The sequence below is a fragment of the Ovis canadensis genome, chromosome 3 (genome assembly GCF_042477335.2).
Source record: "Ovis canadensis isolate MfBH-ARS-UI-01 breed Bighorn chromosome 3, ARS-UI_OviCan_v2, whole genome shotgun sequence".
Classification (NCBI taxonomy): Eukaryota; Metazoa; Chordata; class Mammalia; order Artiodactyla; family Bovidae; genus Ovis; species Ovis canadensis.
This window is the reverse complement of record NC_091247.1, coordinates 208,764,156-208,784,912: the sequence shown is the minus strand read 5'-3', so window position 1 is coordinate 208,784,912 and position 20,757 is coordinate 208,764,156. Positions and strand designations below refer to the sequence as shown.

General features: G+C 46.1%; 2 protein-coding genes and 1 non-coding gene across 5 annotated transcripts in view; 1 reads left to right on the top strand and 2 right to left on the bottom strand.

The window, feature by feature from the left end:
- BORCS5 (BLOC-1 related complex subunit 5) overlaps positions 1-7,095 on the top strand; it is a 97,636-nt gene extending 90,541 nt beyond the window's left edge. For both annotated transcript variants that reach the window (XM_069585667.1, XM_069585666.1), the window contains exon 4: positions 6,434-7,095. In XM_069585667.1, the coding sequence (XP_069441768.1) occupies positions 6,434-6,664 (231 nt within the window). In that variant the 3' untranslated portion in view covers positions 6,665-7,095. The remainder of the gene's footprint in view (positions 1-6,433) is intronic.
- A 4,395-nt stretch (positions 7,096-11,490) lies between these two features.
- Positions 11,491-11,563, bottom strand: TRNAC-ACA (transfer RNA cysteine (anticodon ACA)). The gene has a single exon. It is a non-coding gene; the product is annotated as a tRNA-Cys (tRNA).
- Positions 11,564-12,862: 1,299 nt separating this feature from the next.
- DUSP16 (dual specificity phosphatase 16) overlaps positions 12,863-20,757 on the bottom strand; it is a 90,838-nt gene continuing 82,943 nt past the window's right edge. For both annotated transcript variants that reach the window (XM_069585664.1, XM_069585665.1), the window contains exons 7-8: positions 20,121-20,244; positions 12,863-16,606 (exon numbers count right to left, since the gene is read on the bottom strand). In XM_069585664.1, coding sequence (XP_069441765.1) covers positions 15,490-16,606; positions 20,121-20,244 — 1,241 coding nt within the window. In that variant the 3' untranslated portion in view covers positions 12,863-15,489. The remainder of the gene's footprint in view (positions 16,607-20,120; positions 20,245-20,757) is intronic.

The following is a 20,757-nucleotide window of genomic DNA, read 5'->3' as shown; positions in this document are numbered from 1 at the left end:
TGTCTGTAGGGTAGCAAAGGTTTTTCTCCTGTGTTTTATTCTAAAAGTTGTATAGTTTTAGATTGTGTGTTTAGGTCTGTGATTAGTTTCATGCTAATCTTTGTGAAGGGAGTGAGATGTGGGGGTTCAGGTTTTTTTTTTTTCTGCATAGATACCTAGTTGTTCTATAAATTATTGAAAAACTTTCTTTTCTCTAATATATTACCTTGGAAACTTTGGTTAAAAAAAAGGTCAACTGACCACATATGTTTAGATCTGTTTCTGTACTTGGTTCAGTTACACTGATCTATAGATGCCTGTCTCCATGCCACTATCACACTATTCTGAGTACTGTAGGTTTATATTAGGTCTTGAAACAAGTACTATAAGTCTTTCAAACTTTGTTCTTTTGTGCCTTTTTTTTTTTGCCACATCTTGCACAGCTTGTGGAATCTCAGTCCCCCAACCAGGGATTGACTCTGAACCACTGCAGTGAAAGCCTGGAGTCCTAACCACAGTACATCAGGGAGCTTCCCACATTTGGTTCTTTTTCACACTTCTTTTGACCATTCTATTTAGTACAATCAGCCAATCAAATCCCTAACCACCCCTCCTCAAAAAAGCCATCTAGAATTTTGATTTAGGTTGCAAATGAATCTATAAATCGATTTGGTAAAAATTGACATCTTGATATTTAATCTTCCATGAACGTGGTATATACCTCTCCATTTTTTGAGATCTCTTTTTTCACAGCAGGATTTTGTAATATCAGTGTTCAGGTCTTATACATGGGGTTGTTTTTTTTTTGACATTTTCTCTAAGTTGATGTTCATGCAGTTGTTAAGTTTCATATATATTTTTTCATTCCATTGTTGGGTTGTTCACTGCAAATATGTAGAAATGTAATTGATTTTTGTATATTAACTGTGTATCTTGCAACCCTGCTGAATTCACTTGGTTTTATTAGGTTTTAGGTCTAAGTTTCCATAGGATTTTCTAGGCACACCAGCATGTCGTCTGTAGATTAAGACCACTTTATTTATTCCTCTCCAGTGCTTGTGCCTTTTATTTCCTTCGGTTGTCTTATTGCGCTGGCTAGGATCTCCAGCACAATGTTGAAGAGAAGTGGTGAGAGTGGGAAAGAATCCTTGCCTTACTCCTGCTCTTAGGGAGAAAAGTGTTGTCTGCCACTAACTATGATGTTAAGTGTTGGTTTTTCATAGACACCTTTGTCAGACTGAGGGAGTTTCCTTCTGTTCCTAATTTGCTAAAATGTTTTATAATTGAATTTGTCAAGTGCTTTTTCTGCATTGATTTGAAATGATCGTGATTTTTAACTTTTATTATATCAAAATGACAAACTTTGATTTTCAGATGCTGAGAAAGCTCACATCCTTTAGATAAGCCCCACTGGGTAATGATAGACTGTCCTTTTTGCATATTGCTGCTTGGATTCGCTAATGTCTTGGACCCATTGCTGGCAATGGACCAGCCAGATGGGCAAATCCACATCAGGTATTTGGAATGAGTCTGAGCCCCCTCTACAGATGTCTCATGTCTTAGTAAAGCTTGTACTTGTTCAAATAATCTTGCCTCCTTTTTCACCTGCCTTTTAAAATATACTGCTACCAGTGACAGTGTGTGAATATGTGGGGCAAGTTTTAAAGTATGAATTTTAGAGTAAACAGCAAGTTCTAAGGGTAGGGACTCTATCCCATTCATTCTATCAGTGTAAGATTAAATCCCACTGGTTTACCGAGACCGGAATTACAGTGGCTCATACAGAATGGAAATTTGTTGTTCTTTCCCACTCGTCGTACAAGTTGCATTGGACAAAAGTCCTCATAGGCCGAGACGTCATCTGGTTCACCACTGTGCCAACCCAAGGATTGTGACGTTCGTTATTCTTGTGACCCACGAGGACTGCATCTGCCTTTGAGCATCAGCAGAGGGAGGGAAGGGTTGAAGGAGAAGAGGAGGAGCAGGCCTGCTAACTTTTAAGGAAGACGCCTGGAAGCTCCATGAGAGACTTCCTCCTGTACGTGCCGCTGACTAGTCCTTAGTCATATGGTCACAGCAAGGCCAGGGTTTTGAGGCAAGAGTCATGGGGACTAGTCATTCTCTGTCTGTTGGAAAAATCTAATAGTTTTTTCTCTTGAACTTAAATGTTTTGCTGACAGTTCCTGAAACAAGGTTATGTGCAACATTTCTCCTTCTGGGCCTGAGTTTCCTAGAATAGTAAAGTCATGTTAACAAAGAGAGTGGAAGAGAAAAGTCATGTTAATGTACACAGTCTGCTGTGTGGATGGAAACAGTTGATTCTCAATATCCGTATCGCTAGGACCCCACATGATATGTGGCAGTAAATGTCTGCTGTCTCTGTATATTGTATTTACGCTTCCTCGTTGGAATCTCCATGCTAGAATAAAAATGGGAAAGGTAAACTTGTTCCAGTTTGTCCAGATGGTAAGATTCAGGGCAGAGTCCCTCTGCTGTGCACCTGAAACTGTCACCACATTGTCAGTCAGCTGTACTCCAATACAGAACAAAAAGGGTTAAAAAAAAAAAGGTAAAGGTTCCGAATTGTATTAGATACTGACAGTGCCTAAAGCTGTGTCAGATATGCGAGAGGAAGTCTGTACCTGGGGCTCATGGGTACATACTAGAGTAGGGATTAGGGCTTAGTGGTCAGGAGCAGTGGTAAGAGAGTGAAGGCCAGGCCCTCTTAGAGGTTAGAGTGTTTTGTGCTTGTCTTGATCACACCATGCTCGCAGGCTCTGCGGAAACAAGCGTTGAGCGCCTGCCAGCACTTTGCCTGGTACCAGGGCTCGGAAGGGCCTTGCTTCTGGGAGACACAAGAAGGAAGGACTGAGGGAGCATCTGAGCTTTGAGACAGAAACTTGAGTCTTGGTGGTGTGATTGTTTCTTCCCTGGTCAGGGAATAGCAGCAGGCAGAGAGGGAGTGGATGTGGGCCCGTGCAGAGGAAGGGTACGGGCATCTGACACTCTGGTGGTGCACTCTCCCTGTTTTTATCCAGATGATTGCTTCCAAAGAACCGCATCAAGAGAGGAAAAGAGATCCCAGAAGGGGAGCCCAGAACCCCAAGTCTGTTTGACTGGAGGGAGGGTGCATGGAACAGTCCTATTTACCTCTTGAGGTGCTGACTTGGCTCGGCTGACATTTGTGGTTCTGGCAGAGAGTGCCACTCCCTCCAGACAACTCATGTAGATTGGCTGTGCTCTGCAGCAAGGATGGAGGACCAAGCGAATTGTAAAACTCCTCAATGCCAGGCCGAGTCCTGAGCTGGGGTGGTGGTGGTGTTCAGTCCCTGTCATGTCTGACTCCTTGTGACCCCAAGGACTGCAGCCCCCCAGGTTCCCCTGTCCTCCACTATCTCCCATGCATGGGTGCGTGTCTGCTAAGTCGCTTCAGTTATCTCTGACTCCCTGCAACCCTGTGGACTTTAGCCCACCAGGATCCTCTGTGCACAGGATTCTCCTGGCAGGAATACTGGAGTGAGTTGCCATGTCCTCCTCCAGGGGATCTTCCCGACCCAGGGATCAAACCCATGTTTCTTATGTCTTCTGCATTAGCAGGCGGGTTCTTTACCACTGCGCCATCTGGGAAGCCACCACTATCTCCCAGAGTTTGCTCAAATTCATGTCCGTTGAGTCGGTGATGCTATCTAATCATCCCATCCTCTGCCACTCCCTTTGCCTTTTGCCTTCAGTCTTTCCCAGCATCAGGGTCTTTTCCAATGTGTCAGCTCTTCACAGCAGGTGGCCAAAGTATTGGAGCTGGTGTGTTAGCACACCTCATCCCATTTTGTCCTCCCAACAGCCCTACACATCTGCCGTCAGTCCCCTGATTTTTGCAGATGAGAAACCTGAGACAGGAAGGATGAGCATTAGCAACTCAACTGGCAGGTGTTGTTCAGTCGCTGAGCCGTGTCTCACTCTTTGCTGCCCCATGGACTGCAGCACGCCAGACTTTTCTGTCCTTTGCCATCTCCCGGAACTTGCTCAAACTCATGTCCATTGAGTCAGCGATGCCATCCAACCATCTTTTCCTCTGTTTTCCCCTTCTCCTCATGCTTTCAGTCTTTCCCAGCATCAGGGTCTTTTCTAATCAGTTGGCTCTTCGCATCAGGTGGCCAAAATATCGGAGCTTCAGCTTCAGCATCATTCCTTCCAATGAATATTCAGGACTGATTTCCTTTAGGATGGACTGGTTGGATCTCCTTGCAGTCCAAGGGCCTCTCAAGAGTCTTCTCCAACACCACAGCTCAAAAGCATCAATTCTGAAGCACTCAGCCTTCTTTATGGTCCAAGTCTCACATCCATACATGACTACTGGAAAAACCATAGCTTTGACGAGAGAACCTTTGTCGGCAAACTAATGTCTCTTTTTTAATACGCTGTCTAGGTTTGTCATAGCTTTTCTTTCAAGGAACAAGTGTCTTTTCATTTCATGGCTGCATTCACCATCTGCAGTGATTTTGGAGCCCAAAAAATAAAGTCCCTCACTGTTTGCATTGTTTTCCCATCTATTTGCCATAAAGTGATGGGACCAGATGCCATGATCTTTGTTTTTTGAATGTTGAGTTTTAAGCCAACTTTTTCACTCTCCTCATTCACCCTCATTAAGAGGGTCTTTAGTTCCTCTTTGCTTTCTGCCATAAGGGTGGTATCATCTGGATAGCTGAGGTTATTGATATTTTTCCTGGCAATCTTGATTGTAGCTTGTGCTTCATCCATCCCGGCATTTCACATGATGTACTCTGCGAAAAAGTTAAATAATCAGGGTGACAGTATACAGCCTTGACGTACTCCTTTCCCAATTTTGAACCAGTCCATTGTTCCATGTCCAGTTATAACTGTTGCTTCCTGACCTGCATACAGTTTCACAGGAGGCAGGTAAGTTGGTCTGGTATTCCCATCTCTTGAAGAATTTTCCACAGTTTGTTGTGATCCACACAGTCAAAGGCTTTAGTGTAGTCAATGAAGCAGAAGTAGATGTTTTTCTGGAATTCTCTTGCTTTTTCTATGATCCAGTGGATGTTGGCAATTTGATCTCTGGTTCCTCTGCCTTTTGTAAATCCAGCTTGTTGGTTCACGTACTGTTGAAGCCTGGCTTGGAGAATTTTGAGCATTACTTTGCTAGTGTGTGAAATGAGTGCATTTGTGCGGTAGTTTGAACATTCTTCGGTATTGCCCTTCTTTGGGATTGGAAGGAAAACTGATCTTTTCTTGTCCTCTGGCCACTGCTGAGTTTTCCATATTAGCTGGAAGATTGAGTGCAACACTTTTCACAGCATCATCTTTTAGGATTTGAAATAGCTCAATGGGAATTCCATCACCTCCAGTAGCTTTGTTCGTAGTGTTGCTTCCAAAGGCCCACTTGACTTCACACTCTAAGATGTCTGGCTCTAGGTGAGTGATAACACCATGGTAGTTATCTGGGTCATTAAGATCTTTTTTTGTATAGTTCTTCTGTGTATTCTTGCCACCTCTTCTTAATATCTTCTGCTTCTCTTAGGTCCATAATGTTTGTGTCCTTTATTGTGCCCATCTGTGCATGAAATGTTCCCTTGGTATCTCTAATTTTCTTGAAGAGATCACTATAAGTCTTTCCATTCTGTTGTTTTCCTCTATTACTTTGCGTTGTTCACTTAGGAAGGTTTTCTTACTTCTCCTTGCTTTTCTTTGGAACTCTGCATTCAAATGGATATATCTTTTCTCCCTTGCCTTTTGCTTCCCAACTATTGTAAGGCCTCCTCAGACAGCCATTTTGCCTTTTCGCATTTCTTTTCCTTGGGGATGGTTTTGATCTCTGCCTCCTGTACAATGTCATGACCCTCTGTCCATAATTCTCCAGGCATTTTGTCTATCAGATCTAATCCCTTGAATTTATTTCTCACTTCCAGTGTATAACCATAAGGGATTTGATTTAGGTCATACCTGAATAGTCTAGTGGTTTTCCCTTCTTTCTTCAATTTAAGTCTGAATTTTGCAATAAGGAACTCATGATCTGAGCCACAGTCAGCTCCCAGTCTTGTTTTTGCTGACTATAGAGTTTCTCCATCTATACAAACGGCAGAGCCAGAGTCAAACCCCATCTGCCTGATTTCCCAGCCCAGGATTCTTTCTATAGAGAAAAAGAGCTAGAAACTCCCTGGGCCTCACCTAGGACTAAGTGGCTTATACACCCAGAAATGGAGCTGGAGGCCTTCACCTCTTACCCCCTGCAGAGGGTTCCAGCCACATTCCACAAGGTTTTCGTCCCCCACGCTTCCACTTCCAGGAACACTGGTCGTCCCCCACGTGGCCCGTGGTCCACACCTGTTGCTGACCGCACCACCAACCCCCCCCACCCCCCACACCCCACCCCCATCCTCTTGCCGGGACTTGTTTCCAGGGGACTGAACGTGTCTCATTTCTCTCGCCCCTGCAGATGGATCTGTCTGTAGAAACACTCTTTAGCTTTATGCAGGAGCGCCAGAAAAGGTACGCGAAATACGCCGAGCAGATCCAGAAGGTCAACGAGATGTCAGCCATCTTGCGACGCATCCAGATGGGCATCGACCAGACGGTACCGCTGCTGGAGCGCCTCAACAGCTTGCTGCCCGAGGCCGAGCGCCTGGAGCCCTTCAGTGTGAAGCCCGACCGCGAGCTCAGGCTGTAGCCGTGTCCCCGGCACCACCAGGGCCGCGGGGCCTTTGGAACCAGAGACACGGGAAGTGACCTAGGTCAGGGGAGTGTGGTGCTCCCCGAGGGCATGGGAGGCAATCCGTTGTCCTGGAGACCTGTGATGCCCCAGCCCTCCCCTTGACGCGCTCTCCCCTGCAAAGCCAACCAACCTGCCCTCGATGGTCTCCGAAGTGGGAATATTTGAACTCTTAGGAATTCTGTACAGAACCCTGCCTTGGGAATTATTATTTTTTAATTTAGTTTGCTTTTTAAAAAATTGACAGTGTATATTATCTAATCTAGCTTGCAGACTTAAACTATGAAGAGAAGGGGGAAGAAGATTTGAGGAAGCCCTGTGTCCCTGATGTCTCTGTGACATTTTTCTCCACAGGCTGTCCGGGTTGCAAACATAAAGAGCTAACTTAATCCAGGTGTGCGTGTCATGTTTCCATCGCAGCCAGCCTCGATCCTGCCTGGCAGGGCGCTGGCATCGCTCCTGTGTCAGCTCAGGGTGTCCCTGCCATGTCGTCACTGGAAACCGAAGCCTCCCTTTCCACAACCTGGTTGGGTTTGTCTCCCACTGATAATGGGTTTCCTTGATGCAAACACAGTTTAGGTTTCCTCTTGTTACATCAGCGATGGCAGGACTCCAGTTTCTGAAGCAGGTTTTAGCCAGCGTTGCTTTACTAGTTTCGCAGACGCCTGGAGCAGAAGGGAAGAGCGCGCACCCAGCAGGCATCCACGGGGCCCACTGCCTGGGCCAGACACTGTGTCTGCATACAGAAAGGGCTGTGTAGTCCCTGCCCTTCTTTTCTGAAGAGAAAAAACAACTCAAGCGCTGCTGAATTTCTCTGGGAGTTTAGGAAATGAAGCAATTTGAGGAGCCACAGAAGTTCTTAGCACAGTACTTTGCACGTTATAAAGGTTCTAGTGGAAGAGAAGACTGCAGAAGCTAAGAAATGGAACTTAGGACCGACCCAGGCCGGCAGACAGAGACCAGGAGCTGGGGATAGAGAGAGGTCACGGGGGCCCACGGGGCTCCCAAGGTTTCTCCAAGCCTCAGAGGATGACTTTTTATGTGTCCAAACAGCCTTTAGTATGTTTATAAGGTTACAATTGATCCCATTTAATTTAGCATCTCTCAGGTAAACATCATCTGATTCTTCTAATCAGATTTTGATTGAGTTTGATCAGACTCCTGTAAGGTTCTTAGAACCCAGAGTAAAATATAGAGGATACAACAACTGCATGATGGCTTAAGTATAAACATTCCAAGCTCAATGGAAAATGTAATTTTCTAAAATTTTAGACACGATGTAAAAGTCAACAGCGTCTAGAATTCTCTAAGGCCCAAAACATATGAAGATGGTTCACTCTTTCGGAGCCGGAAAGACAGGTTGGAACCCAGAGCCAAATGAAGAGGCCAAGATGGTGTCTGCCTTCCTCGGAGAGCACCCTTCTGGGAACCGCTTCTTTGCACCATGAGGAAAATGGGTAGACAGACACCCAGCCCAGGAAGGTGAAGTGGCCTGAGGGAGCCAGGGAGGGGTTGGAAGCCCTGCCCTGGGCGTGGGGAGCTAGACTTTCAGAGATCAGAGGTTTGGGGGCCATTCTGGTGAAAGAAGCTCTTCTTTTTCTGCCTTTTCCAAGTTGTATTCCCTCCTTTTTTTTCTTTTTTAAATTATTTAATTAGAGGGTAATTACTTCACAATATTGTGGTGGTTTTTGCCATACATCAACCTGAATCAGCCACAAGTATACTTGCGGTCCCCCCGCCTCCTGAACCCCCTTCCCACCTCCCTCCTCACCGTCCCTCTAGGTTGTCCCAGAGCACCAACTCGGGGGCCCTGAGAAGCTTGTCCTTATAAATGCCTTTGACAGTCAGGATTTTAGTGGGGCTTTAAACCATTTCTAGAGCAGTTCATCAGAGTTCACATCAGGAAAGATGCTCTGTAATTTTAGAAGCCTGCTGAGTAGCTAAGGTTATTCTAGGAAACGTCATGGGGATGGGGAGGCCACAGTGTTTGTTAAATAATGCCCCCACCCCCACCACTGCCACGTGCTTCCCCCCCCACACACACACTTTTAATATTAAAATTTCATAATACCTTTTAGTATCTGATGTGGCTACATAAACACCCCCTTTTTCCTAACTTCACTTTTTTTTTAAACTTCAAACTGGCAGAAAACCTGAAAAAAATAATACAAGGCATTCTCATCTTCCCTTCCACTAGACTGACAGAACGTGGCATTTTTCAGCTCTCACCATCTTTGTCTTTTAAGTTCCTGTGATATCAGAACTTGGTTCTGAACATCAAGTAGCTTGTAGCCTTCAAAGAAGGAAGGGCTGGTTGTCTACCAAGCTGTAAGAACAGCTCAGGGGTGAGGTCCCATTATCCTCACTGCACTTAATACAATTTATAAATAAAAGCACATAACACAGTGACAAACTATGTCGCTAGGCCTATGTCACTAGCGCTTTCTCACTGTTCCGTTGCAGCTGAGATGGTTTGTACGTGGCAAAAAGGCAACCTAGCACAGCGTGCAAAACTTCTCTGTCAGCCACCTCTCCATCCAGTTCTTTTCCTTCTTATAAAGATGCTAGACAAAACATGGTATTAACTTAGATTTGGGTCCACAGGCTACTTATTACTGGGAAGAGGCAGTAAGAACAATAGGCAGATCTGATGTGTTTTGAAATAATTCTAGTCAATTTAATATTTATGGTATGTGGTGGTTTTGCAGTGTTGTCCACTTTGGCCAAATTGGATTACGTTTCCCGGAATTCCCTTCCCTGTCCCTTTTTGAATAGGGTTGGCCACAAGAGGAATTTGCATGAGATTTGCTAGTGGAAGTAAAGCAACATGCATGCGTGCTTGATGAAAGTTGCTGTTGGTCAGGCCCTACTGCATCTTGTGCACATTTTCAGGGATCTGTTGCACCTATGGTGTGGGCAGCAGCTGGGCCAGCTCCCCAGAACTCTGCCTGCAGCTTTTCAGCGTCTTGGATCAGGTATGAGTACCAGCGTCTCCTTAGGTCTTCTGCAGCACAAAGGATGAGGGCTTAGAGAAGGGACGAGGCCAGCGTGGGTTCTGGTGGAGCCAGATGCTGGTTCTAGCTTGTTGCAGGCTTCAGGTGTCCTGGCTCTCCCCCACCACCCATTCTTCCATCCTCCACCACCCATCCCTCCGCGGCCCACTGCCCATCCATCCCTCCATCCCCCACTGCCCATCCCTTCATCCTCCACTGGCCATCCATTCATCCCCACCACTCATCCCTCCATCCTCCACCACCCATCCATCCCCCACCACCCATCCCTCCATCCCTCCGCCCACCACCACCCATCCCCACTGCCCATCCATCCCCATCACCCCATCCATCCATCTCCACCACCCATCCATCCATCCTCCACTGCCCATCCCTCCCCACTGCTCATCCAGCTGCTTTCCCGACCAAAGAAACAGCTGAACCAGGACTCTGACCAGCTCCCGTAATTAATTGCTTAAGGTAAGTCTCTTGAACAACCTCCTTATTCTATTTCATTCCTAACGGTTCTTCATGGATTGAACACTGACTGGTAACATTTCACTTTTTCCTCCTCAATACTTTCCCAAAATCTGTTCAAGAAAGTAATGTAATGGGTTTGCTGTTTCCTAGAGTAATTGAAAATTTTATCTTCCTATTTTGTTTACCTCTCAGCTAAACCTGGATATGTAGTACGCAGTCAGAAATTACTTGAAATGTTGATGCTAAAAACTGAAAGGCAGAGTAGAGAGAAGGGAAATGTTTTCTTGTGGAATTTTTAGGTGTAGGTGTTTTCTTAATTTTGAGAGAAATAATTTTGCTTTCCCCTCACCCTGACTTTCATTCCTTTGTTAAGAGCTACACAGTGCCTAAGAGATGTCATTGTTGTTTTCTGGTTTGTGGTTGGTAACACTGAATTTCTTGCACACACACAAGGCATGTACCTCCCATGCAGATGTTGGGACTACAGAAGGAAAGGGTAACCAGAAAACTTAATTATTCCCATGCTTCAAACCATAATGTTAAAACTTTTTTGGCAACTAAATCTAGTTGCTTATTAGTATAAGCAGTACTCATGTGGTGGGCTGGCTGTGTGTGTGTGTCCATTACTCTAAGGAGTTTGTTCAGGGTCATCAGTGTCAACATAAGACAGGATGGAACTTATTGATGATTCGATTAATTTTCTTCACCAATCAAGGCAAATTCCTGTTGCTACCTTTTATTATATAGTGAAGCAAGATTTATGCTAAAAGCTTTTAATACGTCTTTGAAACTGTCATATTTCCCCTGACCAGAGAAGCTAGGCCACCACTGAGCTATTAACCCTCTCCTAGTTATCCTGTTTGCTTGTGACACCCTCCTCCAAAGTCATACTCTGCATGTCCTACAAGAAAGCATTTTGAACCGACTCCAGTGTGTTAGCCAGAACCAAAGGAATAAAAACAAGTTTCATTCCTTTGGTATAGATAACCAGCTTGGTATCTGTGTACATAAACTGTAACAATATGATTGACTTGCAGACTTCTTCCAAGTTGGTGCTGTGGTGATTTTCATGGTTGATTTTTGCAACATTTCAAAGATAATAACCAAGTATAATTTTGCTGTACAAGGATGAATGAGCCACACACAATGCAAGAAATAACTCACTTTCCTCTTTCATTGAGAGAAGAAGAGTAATATTTATAGAGAAAAAGCCCCTAGACCTAAATTTTGACTGTAGCCTACCAGGCTCCTCCATCCATGGGATTTTCCAGGCAAGAATACCGGAGTGGGTTGCCATTCCCTTCTCCAGGAGATCTTCCCAACCCAGGGATTGAACCTGGGTCTCCTGCACTGTAGGCAGACGCTTTACCATCTGAGCCACCAGGAAAGTCAAATTTTGTTTACTAGACCAAAAACATTTCTGCCTAGTGTCAGAAAAGGAAAACCACCAGACGGGAGCATCTACGATAAAATGACGGTGAGGGTCCTGATGATGAAGTTCTTGTCCCCTTGTCCCATTGTGTACGCCTGACCCTTCACATCTGCACCCACTCTGCTTCCCCTTAGCCTGAGCCCTGGTCTGCTCATGTCACACCCAATCTAGCCCTTCGATGCCAGCCTGCTACAGCTGGTGGTCCCCAAGAGGCCCTCAAGTCTGTCTAAGTCGTAACTGGCTTGACCTTCGGGCCTTTGAACCCCTACAAGTTCCCATCCAAAGCCTCTCACCGAGGCATGTTCTCCCTCCTGCCACCTTACATCTTAAGGCAGTTATTCCTACGCCTTCCCTGGTGGCTCAGACAGTAAAGAATCTGCCTGCAATGCAGGAGACCTGGGTTTGATCCTTGGGTAGGGAAGGCATGGCAACCACTCCAGTGTTTTTGCCTGGAGACTCCCATGGACAGAGGAGCCTGGCGGGCTACAGTCCGTGGGGTCACAAAGAGTCGGGCCCAACTGAAAGACTAACCCTTTGTCTTTCTGTTCTTCTGTCCCACACCCACCTCCACTTTTTGGCAAGGTCCTAGCCAAGACAGCTCTTTCTGGTCTTCACTCACTCCATCCAGTCCTTCTTACTTTTAAATTTTCTTAAATCTGACTTCAACTCGGAAGCCTTTCACAACCAACTGAAATGATGTCACCTGCGATTACCGGTGTCATCAGTATCCTGTCTGCTTGCACTGAAGGTAAATGCTTTATTCCTTTAAAGCATCATCTTTTTCCTTTTAACTAACAACCTGATGAGGTTGAGCTTCTTGTCTCATGAGTCGTCGCGCCATGTCATCACTTAGAAGCGGAGAGGTCATTAGGACGTGCATGATGAGGATGGAGAACAGATCTTGAAATAACTACTTTCCCTCGGTTTTTCCTACAAGAATTCTAAAACTGTACAAAATGGACCATGAATGTCTGTCTTTTTTCTTCCTACCCTGCACCATTCTGGATTCAGCCAGTCAGCAAATGTTTACCTTTGAGGTTTCTGTGCCATAGTGTGCATCTGAGGTACCCATAAGAGGATGAAGATGACGGCAGTAGACTGTTAGCTCTGATGCGTGTTCCCCGTGCAAGGTGGAGCCTGTGACACAGGCTGAAGACTCAGCATTTCGCCTTGAGCTGAACCCTCTGCAGGCCAGGCCCCACCACGGCCTCCCTAACCCCTTGAACATGCTGCAGAGAGAGGTCCCTTCTCATGTTTATGTATAAACAGGTACCAGTTTTGATTTTATTTCATCATATTAACATTCATGACACATCAGAATGAGAAATGCACAATTGTAACCATTCAACAGCTTGCCTTACTCCAAAAGAACACTATATTCATATTAAACATTTATACAGTCTTCCCACCCAACTTTACAAATGTCCTAAACCATTTTCCAGCATTTCTCACATCGAAGTCTAGTTCTGCTGTTTAATATAACCATTCTGTATCATCTGGTAGGCTCCAGCACTCCCTCTCCGATTCACGGTGCAGAGAACCAGCTACTCGGGGCCCATGGCCACCCATGTGGCTCCAGGGCTGACCTGAGAGGCTGTCTCCTCAGCTGGGAAGTCTCCATTCTGAGGGCTGATTATCTGACATTAGTGACCAAGAACTAACAGCTGTAGCATAGGACCACACTGGTCACAGGAAGGAAGGGGACCATGGCCAAGAGAAATCCCGAAGGTTGGAAGGCCTGTTCAGCCCAAAGATCTCATTAAAACCAAATCCCACAGCCCTCCTGAAACAGACAGCACTGGAGCCATTGCTTTCACTTCTCAAAAATGTTCCACAGTTGTGACCAGACTCTGGAAGCTGGGAGCTGTTACGTGGTTGGTGCGTGTGTACGTAACTCATCAAAAATCAATGTGTGAAACCTTGACAGTTGGGTCTGATTACACCCAGAATTTGCATGTATAGAGAAAAGCTAAACTTAACAGAACCTTTCCAGTATGGCAACAATGCACTCCCTACAGTTTACTCACTTCATTTTACACCCATATCACAACCCATTATTTGTGCATAACCAGTTATGTTCTATGAAGCTCAGAATTGTCACGATCAAGTCAGTTTTGAATCATGTCATTCTATGCTGGTTTTAGCAGTCACCATAAGAAACATGAAGTCACATCCGACTCAAAGGACTGTCCATTTCTCACACGTAGAAAAACCTGAGATATGAGTCAGCAACTAGCTACACTTACAGTAAAGAACAACACGAACACCCACCCACCACCCTTAAAAAAAAAAAAAAAGCTGCTGACGTGAATTAAGGCTTCAAAACAGGACCAGACTGTAGCTGACGAAACTCAAGCCAGGAAGTTTAAACGCAGGTAAGTACTATCACTTGTTTACTTGTTCTAATCACCTAGTTTCAGCTGCCAGGGTTGATTCCATACAGTGATTGTAGGTATGGACTGAGACCACTTGGTCCCGCTCCATTTTGGTGTCCCTTCTACTAAAAAATGCTGCGGGTAGTTTGAGAATAGTGTGGGTGTGTCTTTCCACTCTGCTTGCGATGAAACAAAATTTGTCCGCCTCCTCCTCACCTTTCTATACCGTTTAGTTCTGAGCATTCCTGGCTTACGAAAGCCTCTCAGCCCTAGCGGTATGAAAGCCTAAGGAAATCGTAGAAAATACCACCTTCGTCACATGCTAAGGGGGGGAAAAAAACCACTGAGAAAATAATAGCCAACTTAGCAGTAGCAGCTGCTCCTCAGTAGTTTGATCTTGTCCTTCCACAATTTTCTGCCTCTTGTTGTTTGCAATAAAATTCCACTTTATTGTTCCATTTTCACAAAATACCTCTGTGCAGTGAAACCAAAATAGAAAATACCTAGTTTGGCTGAGACCTTGAAGGGGGTGCTTCTCTGCTACCAAATAAATTCACATCTGGCTTGAAACCAGGTTAACCTTTACTTCCCAGGATTAACAAGCCCACCTTGAACAGTTCTTTTGATTTAGAAAGAGGGAGGTAGACTCATTTAGCCTCCCAACATTAGCTTAAATCACCATGCTGCCAGATTCCTGGCTGTTCAGTTGATCTCAGATAGCTTTGTCTTCCTTCTTCACAAAGCTGAGAAGAGGAGCTGGACCACTTCCATCCAGGCCTAACTGGAAATGCCTGCAGAGATCGTCTAAACTGGTCGAAAGGTGTGACTAGCTACCTACCTGTTCACAATGCCTAGAAACCGGGCCACCAGGCCTGGTAGTGGTGAAAGCCCCGACTTTCTGTCTGAGGTACTGGGGTTGCTCTAAAGTAGGTCTTGGCAAGGCCGCCTAATGGTCGGTCAGCAGAATGACGCTGGCCAGCTCAGCGGCTGGCGGGTGCGCTTGGATCTGTGCCTCAGCTTTGGACGTGATGGTTCCTTGTTGATTTACCATTAGGTTTTGTTCCTAACGGGGTCTCCCCGCCCGACCCACAGGCTGGCTCAGTCTCAGCGCTAAGGTGCACTTCGGAAGGGACCAGACAGGACTAGGATCTGAGATCTCTTTGTAGCACAACAAGAGAACGGTGGGGGCTTCCGTCCTCCAACTCCAAGTAGAACTCAATCTAGTAAGAAGGGGAGGATGTGCAATCCATTGCATAGAACTGTGTGACGTGTCTGGCGGAAAGCTGGCCTGGGCCCTTCCATTTGTGTTGAGAGAAGTATTAGCTGCTCTCTCAACTGCAGATGTTAAAAAAAAAAAAAGAATGGTGTGGATCCATGTGTTGTTTTTACACCATAGCTCCATTTTCCAAAAATATATATGTACATATATATATTTCAGATTTACAGGGAATTAGTTTTCGTGAACAAGACAAGCCCTGTCCACGGGAGTCACAAGTGTCCTCCTGCTCAGGAGACCTCGATGATTTCCATGCTGCCTGAAAAGCTTGACTGGCTGCCCACCTTGCCCAGTTCCTCCCGCGACCGGTTCTCGGACCTGATGCTCTCACCGAACTCCATCTGGCAGCTTCGACGCTTGAATTGCTTCTCGAAGGGGCTCTCCTCGTGCCAGCTGCGCCGGGAGTCGGCCCTGTCGCCAGGCTTGTGGCGCCGGCGCACCGAGTGCCCAGGGTCCCCGCCGCACGTGGGCAGCTGGCTGCAGCTGAAGGCAGGGTGGCCCGCGCGGCCCCCGTAGACGGCCGAGGCCGAGTAGAAGTGTGGGGGCTCTGGTGCGAAATACCAGCTCTTGGTCAGGGCCGGCGCGGAGGTCTGGGGGGCCAGGAGGTCCGAGTGCCAGCCTTCCAGGCCCAGCCCCGTGGCCGACGTGGCCAGGTGCTGCTGGCTGGCCGAGAGGCCGAAGAGGAAGCGGGGCTGCCCGCGGTCCTCCACGCTCCCGCTGCGGTGCAGGGGCGACCACAGGGGCCTCCCTGGCCGGGGCCGCGCACCCTGGCCGCTGCCGTCAGAGGGCCGGGGCGGCGGGGCCTCCTCCCGGTCCGGGCTGGCCTCCGGCGTCTGCTCCGACACCTCCTGCACCGGAGAGAACTGGCAGGGCTTGCCCGCGCCTTCCAGGCTGGAGGCAGCGGGCTTGTAGAGCTCCAGGGCGGCCTCGGGGGATGCGAGCCCGCCGGGCGTCGGGGACACCGACTTGATGTCCAGCGAGAAGGAGCGCTTCAGGCGGCCGCTGTCCTCCAGCCTGTCTGGGGGCAGGTGGAGCCCGTTGAGCGCCTGGACCAGGGGGCCGTCGTCGGGGGCTGTGCTGGGGGGCGCAGGCCGGGGTCCCGCCCCCTCGGAGGGAGCAGGAGCCGGGTGGCCCGGGGGCGGCCCTGGGAGCAGCTGGCTCCCCTGTGCACCCTCCACGGGGCCGGGCCCAGCGACTGGCTCGCTTGGCTTCTCCAGGGGCAGCAGCTTCAGTTTGCTCTTGGGCCCAGCGGCCCCGGTCTGGCTCTTAATCCTCTTCTCGTAGTCCAGGAGCTGGCCCAGGAAATTGAAGTTGGGAGATATAGTAGGTCTTTTTTCTTTCACAAATCTGTGAGGAGAGGGAAAAACCAAAAAGGCTTGAATCTGACAGCTGACCTGTTAAAGTGATTAAGCTAGAGTAAGTGAAGAGGTGAGACGGAATTATCAGAGAGGTCCTCCCAAGACCTTTGGAAGATGGCTGGTTTAGAAGTTCAGGGAGTGGGTGGGGCAGGTGAGGGCCTCTGCCTTGGGGAGCTTTACAGACGACCCTGAGGATGTTAGAAAGCAGGGAGCCCAGCCCCAAAAGTTCTAGGTTCATCCTCCCTGTTTTCAAGGACTTAAGGCTTCCAGTGGGCTTCCCTGGTTAGTTCAGCTGGTAAAGAATCCGCCTGCAATGCAGGAGACCTGGGTTCGATCCCTGGGTTGGGACAATCCCCTGGAGGAGGGTATGGCAACCCACTCCAGTATTCTTGCCTGGAGAATCCCCGTGGAAGGAGGAGCCTGGTGGGCTATAGTCCACGGGGTCACAAAGAGTCAGACACGACTGAGCGACTTCAGCATGCGCAGTGTTTCCAGTGCAGCTGGTAACAGATGATTCTCTCCTCACCACCTGGGACACCCTCACCCCCACCCCGCCCCTGCACTGGTGTTCCCATCAGAAGTACAGCCATGCCACCTTCAACTTTCCAATGTCACAGTCCCCACAGTGACTTCGAGACATTTCACATTTTTAATTAATGACCAAAAGAGAGAGGCTATCAGACGGCCAGAGCATCAAAGCACACACTTTCCAGTTCCCTGCTCTTTGTATTTAATGGGACAGAATAACGAGTCACACAGTGGACTTCTGCTAAGCATGTTAATGCACTAACAACAGTATTAGCTCAATTAGCCCTCAAAACTACCTACCATCACAGAGGTACACACAGTCCTTATGTGAACTGCCCCAGTCACACAGTTATTAAAGTATGGGGCTGGGATTCAAAACCAGGTCTAACATCTGGATTCATTCCTGTAACCACCTTAAAAGAGTTAAAAGAGTCACCAAGGGATCAAAACTAGTAGTAAACAGCTTTTCCATTTCGTGGCAGAAACAGACTCAGAAGTGGTAGATACGTTCTTTAGTGGCCCCTGATTCTCACGGACATGCCTCAGAAGATGCAGGAGTGAAACTACCCTAAGAAGTTGAATAAGGAAGGAAAGAGAAAACTCAAAAATAAACTCCTTAGAAATATGTAACCTAAAGCAAATTAACAAAGCCAGAAATAACTGACTCAACTGTGACAAGTGTAAATACAGGGTCTTCATGCTAAGACCCCCATGAGGATATGAGGGTGCCTTTCCTGCTGGTTTGTGTGGCGTTCAGGAGGACCTTAGAGGGCTAAGCCCGAGGGGAGGACCTGCCTCCCCACTTTCTTCCTCCAGTGAGAAGCTATTCGAGTAGCTCATTTCTTTGTTCCAAATTTTCCAAGCTGAGGAAAAAATCCTATTGTTACAACAGGTCTGGTTCTGTGTGCATATATTTATTGATCCATTATCACATGGAGATAATCCACCTCTATCCAACAAGATACACAGAGGGCTCTGCTTCAAACATCCTTCAACAGAACCCCAGTCCTTGGTGCTGCTGTCATTGGCTGCCTTCTGTCTGGAGAATGAGATTGGGGACAACCCAGTCAGAAGTATACACTGCAAAATCTGGGCAAGTCTGGACAGCCACATGTAAATCAATGAGGTTAGAATACACCCTCACATCATACATAAAAAAATAAACTCAAAATGGCTTTAAGACTTAAATATAAGACATGACACCATATAACTAACAGAAAACATAGGCAAAACATTCTCTGACATAAATTGTACTGATGTTTTCTTAAGACTGTCTCCCAAGGTAATAGAAATAAAAACCAAAATAAACAAATGGGACCAATCAATCTTAGGAGCTTTTGCACAGCAAAGGAAACCATAAAACAAAAAGACAGCCAAGGAATGAGAGAAAATATTTGCAAATGATGTGACTGACAAGGGCTTAATTTCTAAAATATACAAACAACCCAATCAAAAAATGGGCGGAAGACCTAAATAAATATTTCACCAAAGACGACATACAGACGGCCAACAGGGACATGAAAAAGATGTCTGTCATCACTAATTAGAGACATGCAAATCAAAACTACAGTGAGATATCACCTCCCACAAATCAGAATGACCATCACTGAAAAGTCTACAAATAATACATGTTGGAGAGGTTATGGAGAAAAGGGAACCTTCTTACACTGTTGATGGGAAGGTAAATTGGTGCAGCCACTATGGAAAACAGTATAGAAGTTCCTCAAAAAACTAACAATTGAGTTGCCATATGATCCAGCATCCCACTCTTGGGCATATACTCAGACAAAAGTATAATTTCAAAAAATACATTCACATCAATGTTCATAGCAGCACTATTCACAGCAGTCAGGACGGAAACCTAAATGTTCACCAACAGATGAATGGATAGAGAAGATGTGTGCACACACACAAATATTACTCAGCCATGAAAAAGAATGAAATAATGCCAGAAGCAGCAACATGGGTGGCCCTCAAGATTATCATAGCAAGTGCAGTCAGAAAGAGAAAGGGAAATACCATATGTATCGCTTCTGCGTGGGATCTAAAACACGAACATATCTACGAAACAGACATAAGAACAAACCCGTGACTGCCAAGGGGGAGGGGAGTCGGGGAGGGAGCGATTGGGAGCTTGGGATTAGCGGGTGCCAACTATTACATAGAGGCTGGCTGAACAACAAGGTCCTACTATATTCAACATCCTGTGATAAACCATAATGGAAAAGAAAATAAAAAAGAATATGTGCCTGCATAGCTGAATCACTTTGCCACACAGCAGAAATTACCAACACTGTAAATCAACTATACTTCAATACATATTAAACAAAACTGGGCAAGTCTAGATTGTGAATGGAGTTTGACAGTTGTTTGGTTTGATACTTAAATATACTGGACTTTATCCTCAGTGAAAGCGAGAGAGTCTGAAGCACAGTAGGAATTCTATAATGAGTATTCTCTTGGAGCATTTTTTCTCATGTGTAAATTAGAACAAATGATATTTCTCCAACTAGGGAAAGATCTCTAGATTTGCTGGTTCTTAAAAAACTCAGGGCTTCCCAGGTGGCTCAGATGGTAAAGAATCTGCCTGCAGTGCAGGAGACCTACGTTCGATCCCTGGGTCATGAAGATCCTCTGGAGAAGGGAATGGCAACCCACTCCAGTATTCTTGCCTGGAGAACCCCATAGGCAGAGGACCCTGGCGGCCTAGAGTCCATGAGGTCGCAAAGAGTTGGGCATGACTGAGCATCTTTCACTTTTTTCAAACTTAATAAAGCAGCTGAGGATGCACTTCACACATGGGAGGGCAGAATTAGTGCTAAATTATAAAAATACATTTTTCTCCAATCTTTAAACATTTAAAAATCAAGTCACCTGTAGAGTGTTAACTAAAATAATCCTGGTCACCCACTCTCATAGCTCATGATTCAGGTCAAAGGAGAAGCCACTCACATAGGGCGTGTTCCTGCCCTCACCTGTAAGCTTCATCCAAGGACATATCCATCCTCTTCATAATGTAGGCGATGGCAATGGTGGCGGAACGGGAGATCCCCGCCAAGCAGTGCACGAGGACACATCCATTGGAGGCTTTTGCTTTCTCTGTAGGAGTCAAATTCAGAAAAGTTCACTAACAACTTTGTTCAGCAGTGAAACGGTGTTTCCATTTACTCACACAATGTCCTTCACCTGCCGATGCAAAGTAAAGCCCCTCTTCTTGATACTTATCTATTTTTCCTTTCAATACTCTTTTAAGGAGGTAGGGGAACACGATTTCCCCACCATTTTCATAGAGAACAGAGAAAGTCCCCACATGTGTTAATAAGCAATTTGTCCCTAATCCAGGTTGCCTCTCATTCAATACATTTCACTGCACTTTTTACATTATGTATTACTTTAATTACTCTGAGTATAAATCATACACTGTGATCACATGATTCTACTTGCTTGGCATAGAAAACTTCAGAAATACAGAATAGTATAAAAGAAAATAACATCCAAAATCCTAAGATTTTCGCTAATATTTTGTTTACCCATGTCTGACCCTTCAGCTTTTTGCTAATTACATAAGAGATGTTCTTCCAGTTTTGAGGAATCAACTGACATATAACGTTG